Raw genomic sequence first — 18,765 nt, 5'->3', positions numbered from 1 at the left:
GGGGGGGGGGGGGGGGTAATGCAGGTGTCACGTGACTCTCCAGTACTAATGACACCATCGCTTGTTCATCTGTGGCAACCAGGGCCAGACGTCTGTCAGGTCGGGAGGACAAGGGCGAGCGTGAGAGAGTGAAAGAGAGAAAAGGAAAAAGAAGGAGAAGAAAAAGTCAGGAAAACTTTTCCTCAGCAGTAGTTCATCCATCCGTCCGTCGTGAAGGAATAGAGACATTAACGGCACAATGATGATGACCCAGGTGGAGACCACGGTGCACTATGATAACGGCTACGAGGAGGAGTACATGATACAGGAGGACGAATGGGACAGGGACATGCTGCTTGACCCTGCCTGGGAACAACAGCAGAGGAAAGTAAGTCAACGAAGGTTTCAGAAGAGTAGGATAAGAGGATAAGATTGAGCCCTAGCTGTGATTACGCACTGTGTGATGGATGCAAAGAAGAAGTGTTACTGTCATAATTACAATAAAAGTTTGTTTTCAAAGGCTGAACACTCAACATGAAAGGAAAAAGAAGAGTTCATACTCTGTCAGTATCAGACAGGATAGTTTATGACAACTTTATAAGGACGACCGTCATTAGTTCACACTAAGGAGCTGAACATCCGGTTAACCGCTTCAAAATAAGATACCCGACGGCCAATCTAACGTTTTCAGCATCAAGCGCATTAAATGTGACAAATGAAAGTCAAATTGGTGTTTCTTTTACCATAGACGCAAAGTTAATGAGGCATTTGTCGTTTGTAATTATTGTTTATAGGGTGGATACGTGGACAGGACATGTCGTCGGTAACTTAGCTTCACCGTTCATTACCATAACCGTTAGAAATTTTTCTAACGTTGCTAGTTCTGTAAGCAAACTTGCCAACTCGTTAGCATCAAATCACAGAATTTATAAAAGTACAACGTTACACTGTGAATCTACGGCATCAGCTCTAGTCAAAAAAAGCTTAAAGCCAAAGTGAGCTTGTAGCAGATAACGTTCGATGCGGCACATATAGGTGCGAATTTCCTGTCACTGTTTGCTCCATAGGTCTCTGAAATGTAAGAAGACAAAGCTACATAATCTAAAATGCGAAAAGACACTTTAATGTACGTCTGGATAAACAGCCTCCGCATCATAACTTTTGCTTGTTTTATTTTGAAGGGCAGCGTTACTCAGCTTCCGGCTTGGTTCTCGTTCTATGTTGTGCTCTTGAAGCCGAGCGCCAGGCTTGACGGACGGATGCGGTGGGTACCAGCTAACAATAGCTCTGCCTTCCAGCGGCTCTGCAGACTGTTGCTCTCCACTGATACGTGCGGAATGCGAGCTGTCAACAGATGCTTCTAACACATGATGACGCTCTTGGGATTAGAATGGACGCTACATCTAATTTTAACCTCGGGGCCAAAAGGCATTATAGTAGGGTTAATCCAGTGTCCTTGGTACGGAATTCCTTTGTTTATAGAAACCATGCAGTGATATTTTACCAGCACACCAGCTCAACTCAATATAGCCTCGGCCTCCCACACTATCAGTTGGTTTTAGGGTTTTAAAAAGTTGGCCCGGGCATTAAACTGCAGCTCTTTGCACAACTGAAAGCCATCAGTGCCATGTCTACGACCTCCTGAGGCCCCCACAGTTATGACAAAACTGTATTTTTGGTAACACAAGGCAGCAACAGTACAGCCAGGTCACTGGTCCATATGCACAGCTTTGTTTCCAGTGTTTATCCTTTTACTCATTAGAATTTGGAGTTCACAGATGGTCCTTGGAGCAGCTGTTCAAAATGATCCAAGTGATGAATGATGGTTACATACAGGAACAGTATGGCGTTTCTTCTTTCCACTGTGATGAAGCTGCTCTGTGCCCAGCCAGCTTGTTATATACCATACAATCCTGATTGATTCAGGTTTATCAAGGAGATTGATAAAACCTTCAGGGCCCATTCATGTTACAGAGACTGATGCTCAGACCTAAGCCAAGTCTGGACTGCCAGGGTGCTGTGTTACAATAAGTGAAAGTGCTGAAGTGTTACAGATACGCATACGTAAGTGAAACAGAAGCCCGACTGAAAGAAGTATGAGTAAACCCCCTGATCCCTTCATAAGGCTCTGTTGTTTTTAGATGTTCGACATTTATTTTCCGTCTTCCCGGACACATCCTGCCCGTCTCTGACCTCGACAAGAATCAAAGGCATCAGCCAGTTCAGTGGGAGAGTTGGTCCTTGCTGGATGTGATTCATAAATATATTTAGCTTTAATCGTCACTGGTCAGTAGCGCTGAGAGGGAGGGTGGCGGGCGGGGGGGCTTGGAAAGTGGGCAGCAGGGTTCTTCGCCTGTGGCTGAGTCAAATTTGGAGGACCGGTGCAGGCCACATTTTTAACAAGGAGGGCAGCAGTTCAATGTCACATACACCCCGTGGACTCAGTGTGGAATGTGATGGCCTTCACTCTAAAGCCTGTAATATTCTGGTTTTTGCACCAGCACCCAGAGGTCCTGGTACAAGGTTTTGTAAGAGTCAGACTGGAAAATGTGCTGAAGTAACTTTCTCAAATAATGTTCTCACTTCGCTGAATTGATATGTATGTAAAACGTCTGGTGTAAAAATCCGCTCAGGTGAAAGTTAAAAGTTGCTCATATGAAATTTATTTAAATACACCAACTTATTTTCTCAGAAATGGACGAATAACATGGCAAAAAATGCAAAATGAAATGAATCCAAATGTGAAAAATGCTAAAGTAAAGCCCACTTTTGCTCCTGAATGACTATTAGCTGCTGATTACTCTGTAATCAGTGTTTTAGAATAACTTTATAAGTACTTTAAAGAGGTACAAGTACTCATTCAGACCCATTTGTTTATCCATTATAGACCACTGGTTTTCACTAAATATATGGCCTGCAGTATCTATTGATCAGCTCGTTGATTTAAACACCTACAAACATAAAAATAATCACTTCTAGTTGCTCATTGTAGCTTCTTTAATTCTTTTTCAATATATATTTAGATTTTTGCATTTATTCACCCTTTTGCTGTATCCTTCAAATGATTTTAAATTGAACTTTTGGCCTGTGCTTCCATCACTTGTCCTCTCCTGTCTGTCTTCATACCTCAGCACAATAATGAGTGTGACCTGGAGGAGCAGCGCACGTGTACCGTGATAACGCTCTCACCTCGCAGCGGTAACCGACCACATTCGAAGTGGCAAAATAGTGAGAGAAAGTGACGTGAGGGGAAAACTTGCTCTGCGTCCACGTGCCATTTTCGCTCATGTTGACACGGCGAGACGTTTTGACGTTTTCCCTCCCGGTCTCTTATCGTGAGGCACAGCAGAGCGGTCTAAATTTAACACCTTATATCGGTCGGAATGTGCTCTGCGCTCGGCTTCCAGCTTTCATCTGGACGGCGCTGAGCACCCGTGAACTCTGCTTTATAAAAATAGGAAGAGAAAGACAATGATCCTGCCTTAACTTGATTTGCAGTATTTCAGTCCTCCGCATGGTTGTTAGCTGTGGAAGTGCAGGAGGAAAAAGTTGAAATTGGACACTAATGGGTCGCTGAGCGTTAAACTGAAAATATAGCTCTGGTCAAAGAGGTTAACATCAATTCGGTGTATGGCCTTTTCGTGAGGAGTTGTTAAGCTTTAAGTTTGTTTAGGTCTGCCGCAGAGAGGAATTTCATGTTCATAGTGTAACCCAATTAGTGGTATTTCTCCTGTTTTCTCTGTTTCCAACGATCAACAGAGCTTCACAGGAAGTGCAGTAATATTCACGCACATAATAGTATTTCTTTTTTTATGGTGACGTTTTATCAAATCCCATTTTGTTCGACCTTTCCTGTCAGACCTTCACAGCCTGGTGTAACTCCCATCTGAGGAAAGCTGGTACTCAAATTGAGAACATCGAGGAGGACTTCAGGAATGGACTGAAGCTCATGCTGCTCCTGGAAGTGATCTCAGGTCAGATGACCAAAGGAAAAGGCACGTCTTATTCGCCGTCAGCAGCAGTTTCATCACACTCATTTTATAATGTGCGCTTTGCAGGAGAGAGGTTACCCAAGCCAGACAGAGGGAAGATGCGGTTTCATAAGATCGCTAACGTCAACAAAGCGTTGGACTTCATCACGAGCAAAGGAGTGAAACTGGTGTCCATCGGAGCTGAAGGTAACTGAAGCCTCCCTGTATATATGATTATTCTCCAGGCCGTCAGCAGTCCGATATAAACCGCTAATATGAGCAACAGTCAGATTTTATTAATCGCTCTAGTGCAGACTGACTGTAACAGCTCGTTTGCCTTTCAGAGATTGTGGACGGGAATGTAAAGATGACTCTTGGAATGATCTGGACCATCATCCTCCGCTTCGCCATCCAGGACATTTCTGTGGAAGGTGAGATCGTAAAACTAAAAGGACGACATCTGATGCTGTGAAATGGAAACCTGGGAGTTTTAGAAGCCAAAGCATCTGTGGCCTGTGCAGAGCTGCTGCATGTGAAGTAACCTCTACCTGTGAACTGACTCTCTCCTCAGAAACATCTGCCAAGGAGGGTCTCCTCCTGTGGTGTCAGAGAAAGACTGCCCCCTACAGGAATGTCAATGTCCAAAACTTCCACGTCAGGTAAGTGTTCAGCACCGTCTACTTCTCATTCAGTCTTAAATGCTGTTTGAATATAGCGATTAGGCTGTTTTCATTTCCTTAAGGCATACAAGACAGTTTATTAAAGCAGGAAATACCACAGTATTATTGATTTGCACAGTGAATAAGTTCACCTGATCGCATTATCTCAGTGCTAAGTTCTTCCCGAGGCTGACTTTAAACAAAACAGAAATATCTGCCTCTAATGGGTAAAGCTGGACCTGGACTCCAGCAGCTGCATGTCTGAGTCCAGTCAGCACATTTGAACTGACCTGTTGGTTCTCTCCGCTCATCGGCCGGTGAAGCTGGAAGGATGGCCTGGCCTTCTGCGCCCTGATTCACAGACACAGACCCGACCTCCTCGACTACTCTAAGCTCAACAAGGTGGTTTCCCTTGTAACCAGGATGCTGTGTTTCAGCCCCCAGACACTAACAGACTGATTCCCACCTGATTAACGCTCCTGTCACAGTGTGAACTGCCGAAAACACACACGCGCTGAACTCATGGCACTTTGGGCTACTTTTTTTAACTTATCTTCTCCATTACGTGTAGGACTGCAGGTGTATGCCTTCTTTTCGAGCCTCCTCCTCTTTCCTCTGCTGAGGAAGTACTTGCAGCGCTCACCTTGCTGTCTATTTATTATTTGGGAACATGGAAGCGTTTGATTCAGACCTGATTACAAAACGCAGCAGCTTGAGCTTGAAGCGGTTCACAGGGACTGTTGGGACTATTTATGGTGCTTTTGGATGCACTTACAGTTGAAATACGTGCCATTTCACAGGACCTGCTCCGTGTTGTTGACAGCGTAGATTATTTCAGATGAATGAAGGTGAATGCCGTAATGTGTGCTGCAGATAAACTGTGTGTTATTTGGCTAATGGATCTAATGTTACTTTAATCTATGGATGTGTTTATTCTTCCCCGCATGAATGTTTTCATCCTAAGTGCATTCATTTAGTCTGACCTCATGCTTCATAATTCTTAACTAAAGCAGTTTTCTTGGTACACATTTTCAGCATTTAATTAGCATGAAAAAGACTGCTCTCAGTTTTAAAGGCTGCTTTTTGCGCTCCCCACTGTGCCCAGTGCAACATTGGATTTAATGATGGCGTTATGTGGCCTCTGCTCCATGACACAAACATGAAATGTGCTAAATATGCACATGAAAGCAGGTCTGCCTTCAGATTATCACGAATGTAGAGTTTGACTTTCCTCATCCAGCAGATCAGGCTGTGCTGTGAAATGTTTTTCAGGGTTAACAAAGCCACAGCTCTTGTAAGTGTACAGTAGCTGGTTTTAATGGATGGCCTCAGTGTTTGGGTGTAAACAGGTGAGGGCCCCAGTGAGCTGCGCTGTGCATTCAGAGAGCGAGAGAGCACAGCTGACAGCTCTCCTGTGTTTGTCAAGTAACAGTAATGCAGAAGAAAGGCAGCTTTCCCCCCCCGGAAGAAGGGGCTGTCTTAGCCAGATGTGAAGGCCGTGGCTGCTGTGGGAATATTTGAGGCTTGTCTCTTCCACTGACAAGTCTGTGTTGATATGAAACTGCAAGATAAAAAAAAAAAAAAAAAAAAAAACGGCAATAGGGATTTTGGCTGTAAGGTTTTAAAGTGACTGTGTGTGTGTGTATTCATGAATCAGACATGAGTACATATTCAGGAAAAACCAGATTGAACAGAAAAATATACCTCTCTAAGCCAAATTTAGCCAGCACGCTGTGTATGTGTAGTGGGGAAACACCATGGCTGGTTAAGAAGAGTGACATTTTCAATTGTTTTGGAAACAGAAGCGCTCACTTTTCAGACACACAACTCACTGGCCTGACTTGGATTTGACCCGGAATAGTCACAGAAACATGAGCCTAGTCCCTGCAGAGCTCGGGCTTAGCTTTACCGCTGCCATTGTCCATGCTGTCACGCAGTGTTCCCCAGTTAGAGGCTGCCGGACCTCATCAAAGCCAGGAAGACGTCTGTGAAACGATTCCTGAGATGTTTAGTCGTCAGTTCTGAAGGATCACTGCATGGCTGGTGTTGATTTTCATGATTAGGAAAGGGCACTGAAGGAAAACATGAGGGATGAGGCACACACACACACACACACACACACACACACACACACACACACACACACACACACACACTGTATCAATTCCTCGCTACTGCTTTTTCTCACTCTTTCAATCTCTTTGACACATATTCACACATTCAGTCACACCTTGACTTTTCATGTCTGATCAGGCTGCCAGCAGACAGTTGCGTTGTGGCAGGCAGCTGTTGAGTCTGGCTCCAGGTGAGAGCTTCGGTTAAGCTCGCAGTTTTACAGCCGGCCGAGACAGCTCCGGTCAGGGGAGCGCACACACGGGCCGTCCACGCCGTCCATTCATCCCTCCGTCCCATCATCGATTTACCACCCTATCCGTCTGTCTGTCCTGCTCTGGATCTGTGAGCAGCTGGCCCTGTCATGTAGTGTGCCAGCCCCCAGCCCCCAGCCCCCTACCATATTGGAACAGTGGGACAGAGACGGGACAATAGCAGCAGCATGCTAGCATGATCCTTCTGCCTCACTGTACTCACTCACCTCACTGACTGTCCCATCAGCGGGGAAGGGCTCACTGTCAGCTGTTGGTCTAATGCACCTCTCCCACTCTGTTCAAACACTTCCCTTCACTTGTGTGAAAAAGCTTATTTCTTTGGTTAAATATAATATATGCTGTATATTTTGGGGGTAAATTGTTTTCTGGTTTAATCTGTTAGTCGATCATTTTACTGCCTGAGTCATTTATGACAGGTTGTTATAATAGTATAGTCATTTGAGTCAGTAAAAAACAGTGGTAACTGATGGTTGTGGATTCATAAATGTGAAGGTTTGCTCGCCTTTGCCACCATCTCTCATCTCAGAGACCTATAATAAAGACCTTTAATGCCAGTCGTAGGTTTTTGTGCAGCAGCTCTCTCACATATAAACTTGAAAGGAGTGCATGTACAGTCAGTGAACAGGGAGTATGATGTGTCCACCATAGCGGGGAGGTCAGCGCGGTGGCATTTTAAGTCCAGCATTGCTGTTCACTGATGGAGAATTGTGTGTCTTTATTTAGGATGATCCTCTGGGGAACCTGAACCTGGCTTTTGACATAGCAGAGAAACACCTGGACATTCCCAAAATGCTGGATGCAGAAGGTAACGTTTTCTGGAATAGATGAACCCAGTTTGAGTTTACAGATTAAAATGTTCAACTTTCTCACATACATTTCTTATTGAAATGTGTGTGTGCAATATAAACTTCACTGTTCTGCTTCTGCTCCTGCCATTCTCCAAAGTAATTTTCCACTTTTTTGATTTTTCATCTTGTTTTTTCTTCCTTTCTACCACCCCGACTTTTCCTCCCTCTCAATGCCACAGATATCATCAACACTCCCAAGCCCGATGAAAGAGCTATCATGACCTACGTGTCCTGCTTTTACCACGCTTTTGCTGGAGCGGAGCAGGTAAAGTGCTTCAGTCTGTTTCTTTACCAATTTCTATTTGTAGATAAGTTAGCTATCCCTCGTGCTCATATGTGTTTTCAGAGTTCAGTGCATTCTGAGCAACAAATCAATTATGAGGGTAATATTATTCGAGATATTGCAAGGATCAATGGGAGCATGGCCCTCTGTGTTACTTTGCTTTTGTAATTACAACACAATCTCGTGCCTTGTGCTCTCAGGCAGAGACGGCTGCCAACAGGATCTGTAAGGTGCTCGGTGTAAACCAGGAGAATGAGAAAATGATGGAGGAGTATGAGAGACTGGCCAGTGAGGTAAAGCATGATTTGAAATTTCATTAAAAAGAATCTTAAACTTAAGAACCTTTGTGGATAATGGATGTATTCAGATCATATTCCACTAAACTTTGTCCTCTGCTTATTACATGAAAGCAGTTCAAAGTAATCGTACAGACGTATCCCATTGCTGCGATTAGCTGAAACCCTGAAAAAAAAAAAAGGTCACAGTCCTCCTTCACACACTGCTATCTTAACATGGAGCTCTCTCGCCTCTCCACTCATTCCCATGTTGTGCTTGCCAGCTGCTGGAGTGGATCCGCCGCACCACTCCCTGGCTGGAGAACCGGACCCCAGAGAAGACCATGGCAGAGATGCAGCGGAAGCTGGAGGACTTCAGGGACTACAGACGCCAGCACAAGCCCCCTAAGGTGCAGGAGAAGTGCCAGCTGGAAATTAACTTCAATACCCTGCAGACTAAGTTGCGCATCAGCAATCGCCCTGCCTTCATGCCCTCCGAGGGGAAGATGGTATCTGTAAGTCATGACTCCAGATTCTTTCTGTGCCTACAATTCAGCCGTGAAATGGTTTTGTGCACCAGTGTTAATGTCAAGTCTCATGGTAAATGACAGTCTGCCAATAGAGGGTCATTTGTTTTGCATTCTTTTGCACCTTTATCAAATTTTCTTATTTGCCAGGGGAGAATCAATTCCAAGCATCTTAAGTGATGCAGTTTAAACTGTGATTTTTCATTCAGGACATAGCCAGTGCATGGCAGGGCCTGGAGCAGGCGGAGAAGGGCTTCGAGGAGTGGCTCCTTACAGAGATCCGGAGGCTGGAGAGGCTGGACCACCTGGCTGAAAAGTTTCGCCAGAAAGCCACCAATCATGAGAACTGGGCCAGCGGTCAGTTGAAGTTTGGCTGCATGCTTGCTTTGCTCTCTATCTCTCGCTGCTACAGTGTGTTTCCAGGTCTGCATGCTTATCCCATGCTCCCAGCTTATCTACAGGCATCTGTATTCCTGCTTTTCAGTGTTCAAGCCTTTCCTTTAACCTAGCAGTTTGGTCCTAATGAGATTTAATTAAGGGGTTTACAGTGTCCAGTGCAATCAGCCTGTAGAGGACTGCAGCAGCTCATTTTCTCCTTCAGCGATGACCAAATAAGGCCTGTGTTTAGATCTAACCTGCTAATCACACCGCCGTTCCTCTCCCTCTCTCTCTTTGCATATGTTTGATGTTCAGGTAAAGAACTGATCCTCTCCCAGAAGGACTATGAGACAGCCACCCTGACAGAAATCAGAGCCCTGCTTCGAAAACATGAGGCCTTCGAGAGTGACTTGGCAGCCCACCAGGACAGAGTGGAGCAGATTGCCGCCATTGCACAGGAACTTAAGTACGCACTCCCTTTAGCAGACGTTTGCAGTTGTGTGTCGCGGAGTGTGTTGTCTCTCCTGCCAAACACAACATCACAGCGGGGGGGCTAATCAACTAATGCAATCTTGTTTTCTGTTTCTCTCTTGTAAATCATTGTAAAATATTATTTTAATAGCATTTTGGCATTCAACACTATATAACCTTCGGGGATGATTGCCTGGATAGATTGGGGATGACAAGCAACCAAAGACGTGCACTACATGATGCTGCACTCACACAGACTATGTGTAGTTCAGCGGTTTCAAAAACATCTGTTGCCTTTGTTCACATTTGAGACAGTGGAAGAAGAAAAACGCTGGAGACAAGCAGTGCTGAAAACAATCCGGAACAACTGTCTCTACAGTGATGATTGCGAACAAAAGAAGTCTTCGTGTAAACCACTTAAACCCTCTTCTTCTCAGTCCTCATCACCTCAGTGTATCAGTAGATGGGTGGAGGGCGGGGTTTACCGGCATGCTGACATTTTCAATCAGCAGTCAATGATGAACACCTGTCCAGTGTTGCCTTCTCGGTCTGGGATTGGCCACAGAGTATGTCCTGTTTCGTATTTAAGCGGTGCCCGGTGGGAGGAAGATAACATTTCAGCTGACAAGCAAAATGGCTGTGTGGTTTCCTGCAAGGTATGTGATAGTTAAATAGCTGTGCTTGCTTGTTCATTTTTGATTAATGGCTGGTTTGTTTTACTTGATTGTTTGACCATGTGGTTTTCTCTTACAGTCAGTTGCTCCTCATTGCACTGTTAAGCTGGAATGTCCATTGCTTTCCTGCTAAAAACAGTAAGGCTATCACTTCACTGAGACCATGAATATACTGATGGCGTTAAACTCAAATTGCTTAATCACACGCTTCCTTTATTAAATTTAACCACAATTTTCCCCCCTAGGCTGGAGCCAGCGTGGTCCTAATGAGGGTGGTTTCACTAACATGGCGGCGTCTCCTGGCCTCCATTATAGTTCATCCCAAAGTGCTCCTGCTCAGCCTTCCGGTGTGAATCACCCTGCTGTCTCGTTCTTCTACGAACCAGCGAACGAAGGAGTGTATTCTGGTCCTGACGCCTATCCTGCAAACCCTGCTACAGGCGTGTCCGGTGTGGCTTCATGGACTCCTACTCTCGGCTGGAATCCTGTGGAAGAATCTACGACAGGCTACACCGTGTCAAGAACATCTGAGCCCTTACCTGACATTGGCCTTCCTCCCCCTCCGCCTTTCTTTCAGGCAGGTGGCCTTGAGACCTATCATGGGAACTTGGAGCATGGTAATTCAGAGATGGAAACTGAAGAAACAAGCTTTCTGCTGCCGCCTCCACCTCCTGTTCCACATCAGGGATCTGGCTTCCAGGCTGGTGAGCTGATGAACTACGAATCCATCTTTGAGCATGGAAATGAAGAGAGGGAAACTGAAGAACAAGGATTCATGCCCCTGCCTCCCTATGCTGCAGCTCCACAGGGAGCTCAGTTGTCTGCTGCTGCTTCCACATTTGAGGGCCCTGTGCAGCCAGTTTCACAAGAACTGGGATCATTGGGGCCAAATGAGTACTACCTCTTCTTGACCGGTCAACTTCCCCCTGGCACAGTCTCTCACTTTGAGTCAGACTACGAGGCTGGCAGTGACCACTGGAGTGAAGTCCACTATGAAAAATACTATCCTGTGTCTCAAGAGCCAACGACTACCACACAGACCCAGGATGTTTCCAGAGATGGACTTTGGCAGCAGCCCCAGAACTCTGTCAAGGCTTAATTAGGACTGGAAGACCAACTTGACAGATCAATGTAAAGGCAACTCTGGCAGACCTTGTTTACTAAAATGTGATTGTCAAGAGGTTTTTCATCCTGAAATTTAAATAAAATGCTAAATGAACATGTTTCCTCATCAATATGGGTTGGCTGGTCTTAGTCCTTTAATTTTAACTGACACCTGAAAGCTTTAACCAGAACACAAAACTTCAGGTTCTGCATTTTAAAAACATTAAACCCAGTTAAGGTAGGAGCAGATCCTCAGTGTTAAATCCAACATAGTCAAGAGCCCTAACAATGAGGTTAAGGCAGTGTTTCTCAATTCTGGTCCTCAGGCCCCACTGCCCTGCATGTTTTAGATGTTTCCCTCCTCCACCACACCTGATTCCAATGATCGGCTCATCAAGCTCTGCAGTGGCCTGATAACGAGCCACTCATATTGGGTGTTGGGATAACACTGGGTTAAGGGCTCTGATCATGTCACTGTAGCTGGTAAGGTGCAGCACAAGGTAGCTGCCTGTCCTAATGTCCAGACAAGATAATGATGCCTTGAGACTTGACTTGTGACACTTTCTGCTCATACCCTGAGCTTGAAATGACACTTTGGAGCTTGCAACTTTATTTTTCTTAAGGTGATTTATTTTGAGGTGTTGCACAAGTCTGAAAATAATTTGCAGCTGTTTGAAGTTAAGACTTAACTGCCTGTTGCTGTGGCTTTGCCTTTTCTAACACCAAAAATGAAGCTATTGTGGAAAATGTACTTTTCAGGCATATTTTTGAAAGTATTTACTTGGCTATACAGGCAGAAGTTTAATGTTGAGTTTGCACATGTGGTTTCATCATCTCAGTGTCTGGGATGGTGGTGTACATTTCATTTTACACCTCAATTTCAGCAGTTTCTTTCAAAACCTTGTAGTTGGGAGTTTTCTACCACAGTGGAGTCTGACTTTGCTCCTTTTTACTCTCTAAGCTATCCAGTTGTGCTTTTTTCTTTGACAAAGACACCTAAATGCCTTGGGAACACTGTAAAGCTCTTTCCCACAACTGAAACAAACCCCAGTACGTGCTTTGTTTTTCCAGTGAGCTGGATTACCACGATGTGGCTGCTGTGAACCAACGCTGCCAGAGCATCTGTGACTTGTGGGACAAGTTGGGAACCCTGACTCAGAAGAGAAGAGAGGCACTGGAGGTGAGGGCAACAATCACGGCTGATCACAAGGACACAATTAAAATGTCTAATGATATGTGAATTTATGGCTGAAAGCAGATAAAACAATAAGATATGATATGATAAATCATATCCGTGACCAGGCTCTCCTAAAACTCTAATGATGAAACAAAGGATTCATTTCTTTGATCATGTTAAGATAAGTTGTTAAGTCCTCCCACAAGAGTGTGCTAATGTTCCACATGGATGACAATAATTGAAGAATGAACTTGCATCCAAGACCAACTCAATCAAAATGGCAGCGTAAGCATATTTAGCTGCCTGTCAATGACATTTGAACAGTGAAGGCAGAGTGATTGATGAGGAGAGATAATTGGATCCCCTCTAAAATCCCTGACCCAGATAGGATGTTAAAATGGGAAAGTGGTGACGGGAGGGGGGTAAAGGAGAAATAGATGTAAGAGTCCTTTACATGAAGTGACTGGCTGGAAGCCCACTAGCCACTTCCTCTGATCCATGGTGGCAATTCCAGACCTGCAAATGTGTGAGGGCCCGGGAAAAGGGCCAAGGATTAAGTCTGAATGACAGGGACAGGGGTCTGTTTTCTGTCCATCTTCCACTCCCCTCCATCCTCTGCTGAAGGGAGGGATTCGGTCAGGAAAAATCAAGCCAGAGTTTGGGGTTAACAAGGCCGTATCAATGCTATGTACCCTGGGATTAGCCATTAAAACAGGTGAGGGGATGTTTGTTTTGGATTTCGTATGTGAGATATGAAGATGGTGACTCCTGAGTTCAGGGCAGAGCTGAGCTATAGGCTGGATGTTATGTGTTTTTCAGGATTTAAGAAATATACAACACATATGTGATATCTTGTAATCCTCTCAGCGGACAGATAAACTGCTGGAGACTATTGATCAGCTGTTCTTGGAGTTTGCAAAGAGGTCGGCTCCTTTCAACAACTGGATGGAAGGAGCCATGGAGGATCTGCAGGACATGTTCATAGTGCATACTACTGAGGAGGTCCAGGTGGGCTCACAGCACTGCAGACTCACACACTTATTGCAATATATGAGATACCAGTTTCAATTCACAGTGCTGTTGCAGTTAAAAGTCCACTTAAGATTAACCTGCTCGCAGTTTTCCCATGATTATGATTCATGTCTGGAAGTTTTATGTTATATAAGGAGCAAAGTTATTAGATGTGTCACACCTGAAAGAAAACCACAAAATGATATCGCACAAAATTGAAAGCATAATAAAAATTGTATTAAAACTTCCCTTTTCCCATTCCAGAGTCTAGTTGCAGCTCACGAGCAGTTCAAAGCTACTCTGCCCGAGGCGGATGCAGAAAGACAGGCCATCTTGGGAATCCACAGTGAGGTGCAGAAAATTTCCCAGAGCTATGGGATTAAGGCAAACCTTATCAACCCCTACAGCACCATCACAATTGAGGAGCTTCTCAACAAGTGGGAAAAGGTACCTACAGCCTTAAAACTCATTTAAAGACTCATATATCGAGGAATAAAGTCATTATTCAGATAGTGACTGCCTGGCCATATAAAAGCATTAATTATGAAATAGGAACAAGGAGTGCAGGATCTGTATTCCAGTGACAAAGTAAAGAAGTGCTGCTCTAATGTTTTATCACTTAGTTGAAAGACTCAGCACCCAGTCAGTATCCAAAGCATATGATCCAAATATACTACCACCATTCTGCTTAATGTTAATGACTCTTTTCAAGAGGAGCCATATTCTCAGAATTACACACATAAGCATGTGCATGTCTGTGTTTTCCAGGTGAAGAAGCTGGTTCCTCAGAGAGATGGAGCCCTCCAGGAGGAGATGGCACGCCAGCATGCCCATGAAAGGCTGCGACGACAGTTTGCTGCCCAGGCTAATCTCATTGGACCCTGGATACAGGCCAGGATGGAGGTTAGACATACAGGCCTCATGAGCAATCTGACATTTATCTACATCTAATCAAATAAAGACCTTAAAGGGAAGATAATTGTATCCAAATGCATCGTACATGAGGGAGGTACAATGATGGTGACTTTCCTGATAATTATGATGATTTGATAATACCAAGTATTATTATACACAGAAAATCTTTCTTCATCAAATGTTATATGGCCTGACAGAATTAACTCTAAAATGACTCCCTGCAGTATCAGCGAGCAAACCAACTGATCTTTATACCGGCTTTGTATCATTTACATTGGTTGAAAATAAAGCTGACCTTGTTTATTGTGTATTATCTTAACAGGAAATTGGGCGCTGCTCCCTGGAGATAGGAGGCACCCTGGAGGACCAGATGACACAGCTGAAGCAATTTGAGCATGTCATTGTCGCTTACAAGCCCAACATCGACAAGTTGGAGGGAGACCACCAGCTGATCCAGGAGTCACTGGTGTTTGATAACAAACACACCAACTATACTATGGAGGTACAGCACAGTGGCAGACAGCGTTACATGACTGTGTACATGCATGGAGTTGTGTATATGCAAACATACCCACATGCTCCAACATACGATACTGATTACAGCTCTGAATGGTCTCTAAAATTCAGAAATGTGTGCATTTATATATCAACATAGATTTAATTTTTAAACATTCCATGTTCATGAAACTGCTCAAGGTTCAAGCTTCTGTGTTACATACCTGCTCTGTCATCACACCAACAGCATATCCGTGTCGGCTGGGAGCTGCTCCTCACAACCATCGCCCGAACCATCAACGAAATTGAGACCCAGATCTTGACACGGGATGCCAAAGGCATCAGCCAGCAGCAGATGAATGAGTTCAGATCCTCTTTCAACCACTTTGACAGGGTACAGCTCTCCACCAATTTCACATCTTTTTTTTCCCTCCATTTGAGTGACTGATCTAAAGCAATCTGAGGGAATCAGATCAGGGGTGGTGGTAGCCTGGTATTTAGAGGTGGTTCTGTAACTGTGAGCACCTTGACCAAAATGTCCTCTGCAGAGAGGTGTTTGTGTGCCACATGCTGAATTCTTACCAGACCAAGGAGCACCACTGAGCAGCTGACCCTACGTTTGACCCGAAGTGATTCCTGGTGGCGATGGTAGATGAAAACTATCCTTTGGCCCTGACAGATTACCAGAAATAATGCATTATAAACAGGAGCTGCTATTGTACTGGGGAATATTAAGACATATTTAGCCATACTTTAATCTTTGAAAGTGCAACAATGGATGACGTATTCAAGTATGCTGTTTCATTTTATTCGAGCTCCGTCTGTATTCCACGGACTGACAGTGCCTCACCATGCTGGAGTAACAGCATGGATAATACGCCCCACAAATACAAACTTCAAAGTGGCAAAATATTGCTGTGTACTTCAGTGTATTAAACTTGTATGTACACAGCTGTAGTCTGTGCATGCAAGTATGGACTATGTACTGTATAATCATTTCAGATCGGCTTCTTTCCTGGTTTTTCAATCTCTCAATCCTCCTTTATCATGAAATGTTCGGCATCTTTAATATCTTATCACAAAAGCTAAAACATTAGGTAGCATTCTCCCTCAGAGTTGTCTAATTGTCAGTGTCTGATTTGGAAAACATTGGAAAACACTGTATATGCCTTTTAATATTGTTGTCATATTTAATGCTGTATTCACAAGCATGTTGTACAATGTATTATGCACTGAGCTTGATCTTTTTCCTGACTCTGCTTTCCTCCTTATTTCCTGTACGGCGCACCTGAAATTTGGCTTCTGACTGTAGAAGAAGAATGGAGCGATGGACACTGATGACTTCAGAGCCTGCCTCATTTCTATGGGTTATGACTTGGTATGGTAATTCAAAATGTGGGTGGGTGGATGGGGCTATGTTATCAGGTGCTCTCACTATTTTTTTTGATATCCTGTATTTTACTGTGCAAAATCTGTCATTCTCCATCCATTTCCTTCTCAGGGAGAGGTGGAGTTTGCTCGTATAATGATGCTGGTGGACCCCAATGCGACCGGAATCGTCTCTTTCCAGTCTTTCATTGACTTTATGACCAGAGAGACTGCTGACACAGACACTGCCGAGCAGGTTGTGGCATCCTTCCGGATCCTGGCAACTGACAAGGTGTGTGTGTGTGTGTTTTGGGGTAGTGTGATTTACTGGCATATGGGCAGCTATTCTTAGCCAACACTAATCTGCTGTGTTGCAGTCATTATTTCCAAGTCTTTGCAATGGCATGTTGATTTATGATCAATGTCTTTTTCATGAGCTTTAAATGGAAAAGGAGAAGGAACATGTCTGAAGCGCATTTTCTTTTCTTTCCATCACCGCAGCCCTACATACTAGTGGAGGAGCTGAGGAGAGAACTCCCCCCTGAGCAGGCAGAATATTGCATCATGAGGATGCCGCCTTACGCTGGCCATGGAGCACCACCAGGGGCACTGGACTACACTGCCTTCTCCACTGCCCTCTATGGAGAGAGTGACCTTTAACTGACTAGAAAACCTTTCATCTACTGACCGTTTACCTAACCCCCTCCTCCCCCCATCTTTTGTTGAATTTAAGGAATCTATAAGAAAGTTGGATCAAATATGTTGAATGAAATGTGTTTGTGACCATACCAGGTTTTTGTTGATTAGTTTTCAGAAGCATTAGACTGTCTGCAATCATGCTGAGCATCGTCATGTGTCATGGTACTCTTCTTGTGTCCTCTTGGATAAAAGACGCCCCCTAAACTTATAGAAATTGCCGTACTCAAATGATATTCAAACAACTTATTGTACATTGAGCGTTTTGCTATTTGTGCAGAAAGTAGAGTTCTGTGATGAAGGTAAAGACAGAAGAGAAATATACAAGAGAAATATGAAAAATACAGATTCCTTAATACGACAACAGGATCATGGTGTTTCCGTAGTTTATCACTTGAAGAAGAAAGAACATGAAAGTCCTGTTTCGTCTTGAAACGTCATGCATTGTTTTCATATTTCCTTGCAGTGCCTTTTGTTTTGGGAGTCTTCTGATAAGGCATTCTCAGATGTTTAAAATGAATTGCAGTCTGCAAAAGCAATTTTTGACCCACTGCCATTCAATAATAAACAGTGTTGAAAATGGGTTTCCAAAAGGCCAGAAATATACAAGACCAACAGAGCACAAGTGGGGAAACCACTTGAATGCAAAAGTAAATGTTTACAATTACTCAGCAGTGTAAAAGCAGAGAACACGGAAGACTGATTTTGCAGTATTCATGAGTAATATGTTCAAGATAAAACATTTTCTAAGGCAGCAACAAACATGCTAGTGCTTACATGTGCCTAGAAATAAGTACAATAAACTTCAAAAATAAATATAAATAAAGATTAAACAAAGCACAAGTCAAGTCTTCGTTGATAGCCCCAGCATCTTTGTCCAGCATCCTTTAATAGATATTTTTCTATTTTGCCTTTTGGCTGCCAATGTCATCAAGCTTCTTCAGTCTTTTCTCAGCTATTTCAGCAATGTAAGCACTCCTTTAGCTTGTCCCTCCTCAAGGAAGTTTTGGCTTGAAAAGCATCACTTAGCCATCTTTGTGTAGCACATGTTTAATGTGTGTGCTCACTAAATATGTTTTATTGTCAACCTTTGTTGGTACTGTATATTTTTGCCCTTTTTGTATACTCTTCTATCCCATTTGACCATAAAATTGAGACACAGTTTTGAGAAGAAGATTGTTTAAATATACAGTAGTGGCAATGATTTAACCAAAATGTGTTGGTTATGTACGTGCTCATAACACTTGATGCTAAAACAAATTATTTTCTGCTAAAACAATATGTAATGCTCTTAATGAAAACAAATGGTAAAGAGTTTGTGTTCTTGATTTCACACACACAGGCAACTTATGAAACATGCAAGAGTGCGAGAAAACGAAATTGAAGTTATCATAATGGAATTTTCTGCAAAGAGGATCATTGGCCACATCACACAGAATGAACACAAGGCACTGATGCACACTATTATCTTAAAACTCTATTTAGATGCAAGCATCCCCAATAAAGGAAAAGTTGCCTTAGATGCCACTGATCTCTATAGATCCAAG

General features: G+C 43.7%; 2 protein-coding genes across 5 annotated transcripts; both read left to right on the top strand.

The window, feature by feature from the left end:
• Positions 1–94: 94 nt before the first annotated feature.
• actn2b (actinin, alpha 2b) lies at positions 95–18,553 on the top strand. Of its 4 annotated transcripts, XM_070977275.1 has the most exons (21): positions 95–367; positions 3,839–3,953; positions 4,038–4,157; positions 4,295–4,381; positions 4,522–4,609; positions 4,933–5,011; positions 7,720–7,801; positions 8,024–8,109; positions 8,328–8,420; positions 8,687–8,917; positions 9,139–9,286; positions 9,623–9,773; positions 12,628–12,736; positions 13,601–13,741; positions 14,009–14,191; positions 14,513–14,647; positions 14,982–15,161; positions 15,402–15,548; positions 16,467–16,532; positions 16,656–16,814; positions 17,024–18,553. In XM_070977275.1, the coding sequence occupies exons 1-21, from the start codon at positions 239–241 to the stop codon at positions 17,180–17,182; spliced, it is 2,688 nt and encodes an 895-aa protein (XP_070833376.1). In that variant the 5' UTR covers positions 95–238; the 3' UTR covers positions 17,183–18,553. The 4 variants fall into 4 exon arrangements, with proteins under 4 accessions (XP_070833376.1, XP_070833375.1, XP_070833377.1 ...); XM_070977274.1 differs by having other exon boundaries at positions 3,839–4,157; XM_070977276.1 differs by lacking the exon at positions 17,024–18,553 and having other exon boundaries at positions 16,467–16,549; positions 16,656–16,699.
• LOC139341029 (uncharacterized) lies at positions 10,538–11,684 on the top strand. The gene is made up of 2 exons (XM_070977271.1): positions 10,538–10,590; positions 10,698–11,684. The coding sequence occupies exon 2, from the start codon at positions 10,739–10,741 to the stop codon at positions 11,549–11,551; it is 813 nt and encodes a 270-aa protein (XP_070833372.1). The 5' UTR covers positions 10,538–10,590; positions 10,698–10,738; the 3' UTR covers positions 11,552–11,684.
• Positions 18,554–18,765: the final 212 nt, after the last annotated feature.

The sequence above is a fragment of the Chaetodon trifascialis genome, chromosome 13, assembly GCF_039877785.1.
Source record: "Chaetodon trifascialis isolate fChaTrf1 chromosome 13, fChaTrf1.hap1, whole genome shotgun sequence".
NCBI lineage: Eukaryota > Metazoa > Chordata > Actinopteri > Chaetodontiformes > Chaetodontidae > Chaetodon > Chaetodon trifascialis.
This window is presented reverse-complemented; position numbering and strand designations above follow the sequence as displayed.

Bases quoted from the DNA above. Each gene is read 5' to 3' on its own strand.
- actn2b (XM_070977274.1), top strand. From the start codon at position 239: ATGATGATGACCCAGGTGGAGACCACGGTGCACTATGATAACGGCTAC. The intron at 8,421-8,686 runs GTAAAGCATGAT...TGTGCTTGCCAG, and splicing joins ATGAGAGACTGGCCAGTGAG to CTGCTGGAGTGGATCCGCCG. The intron at 14,192-14,512 runs GTACCTACAGCC...TGTGTTTTCCAG, and splicing joins TTCTCAACAAGTGGGAAAAG to GTGAAGAAGCTGGTTCCTCA.
- LOC139341029 (XM_070977271.1), top strand. From the start codon at position 10,739: ATGGCGGCGTCTCCTGGCCTCCATTATAGTTCATCCCAAAGTGCTCCT.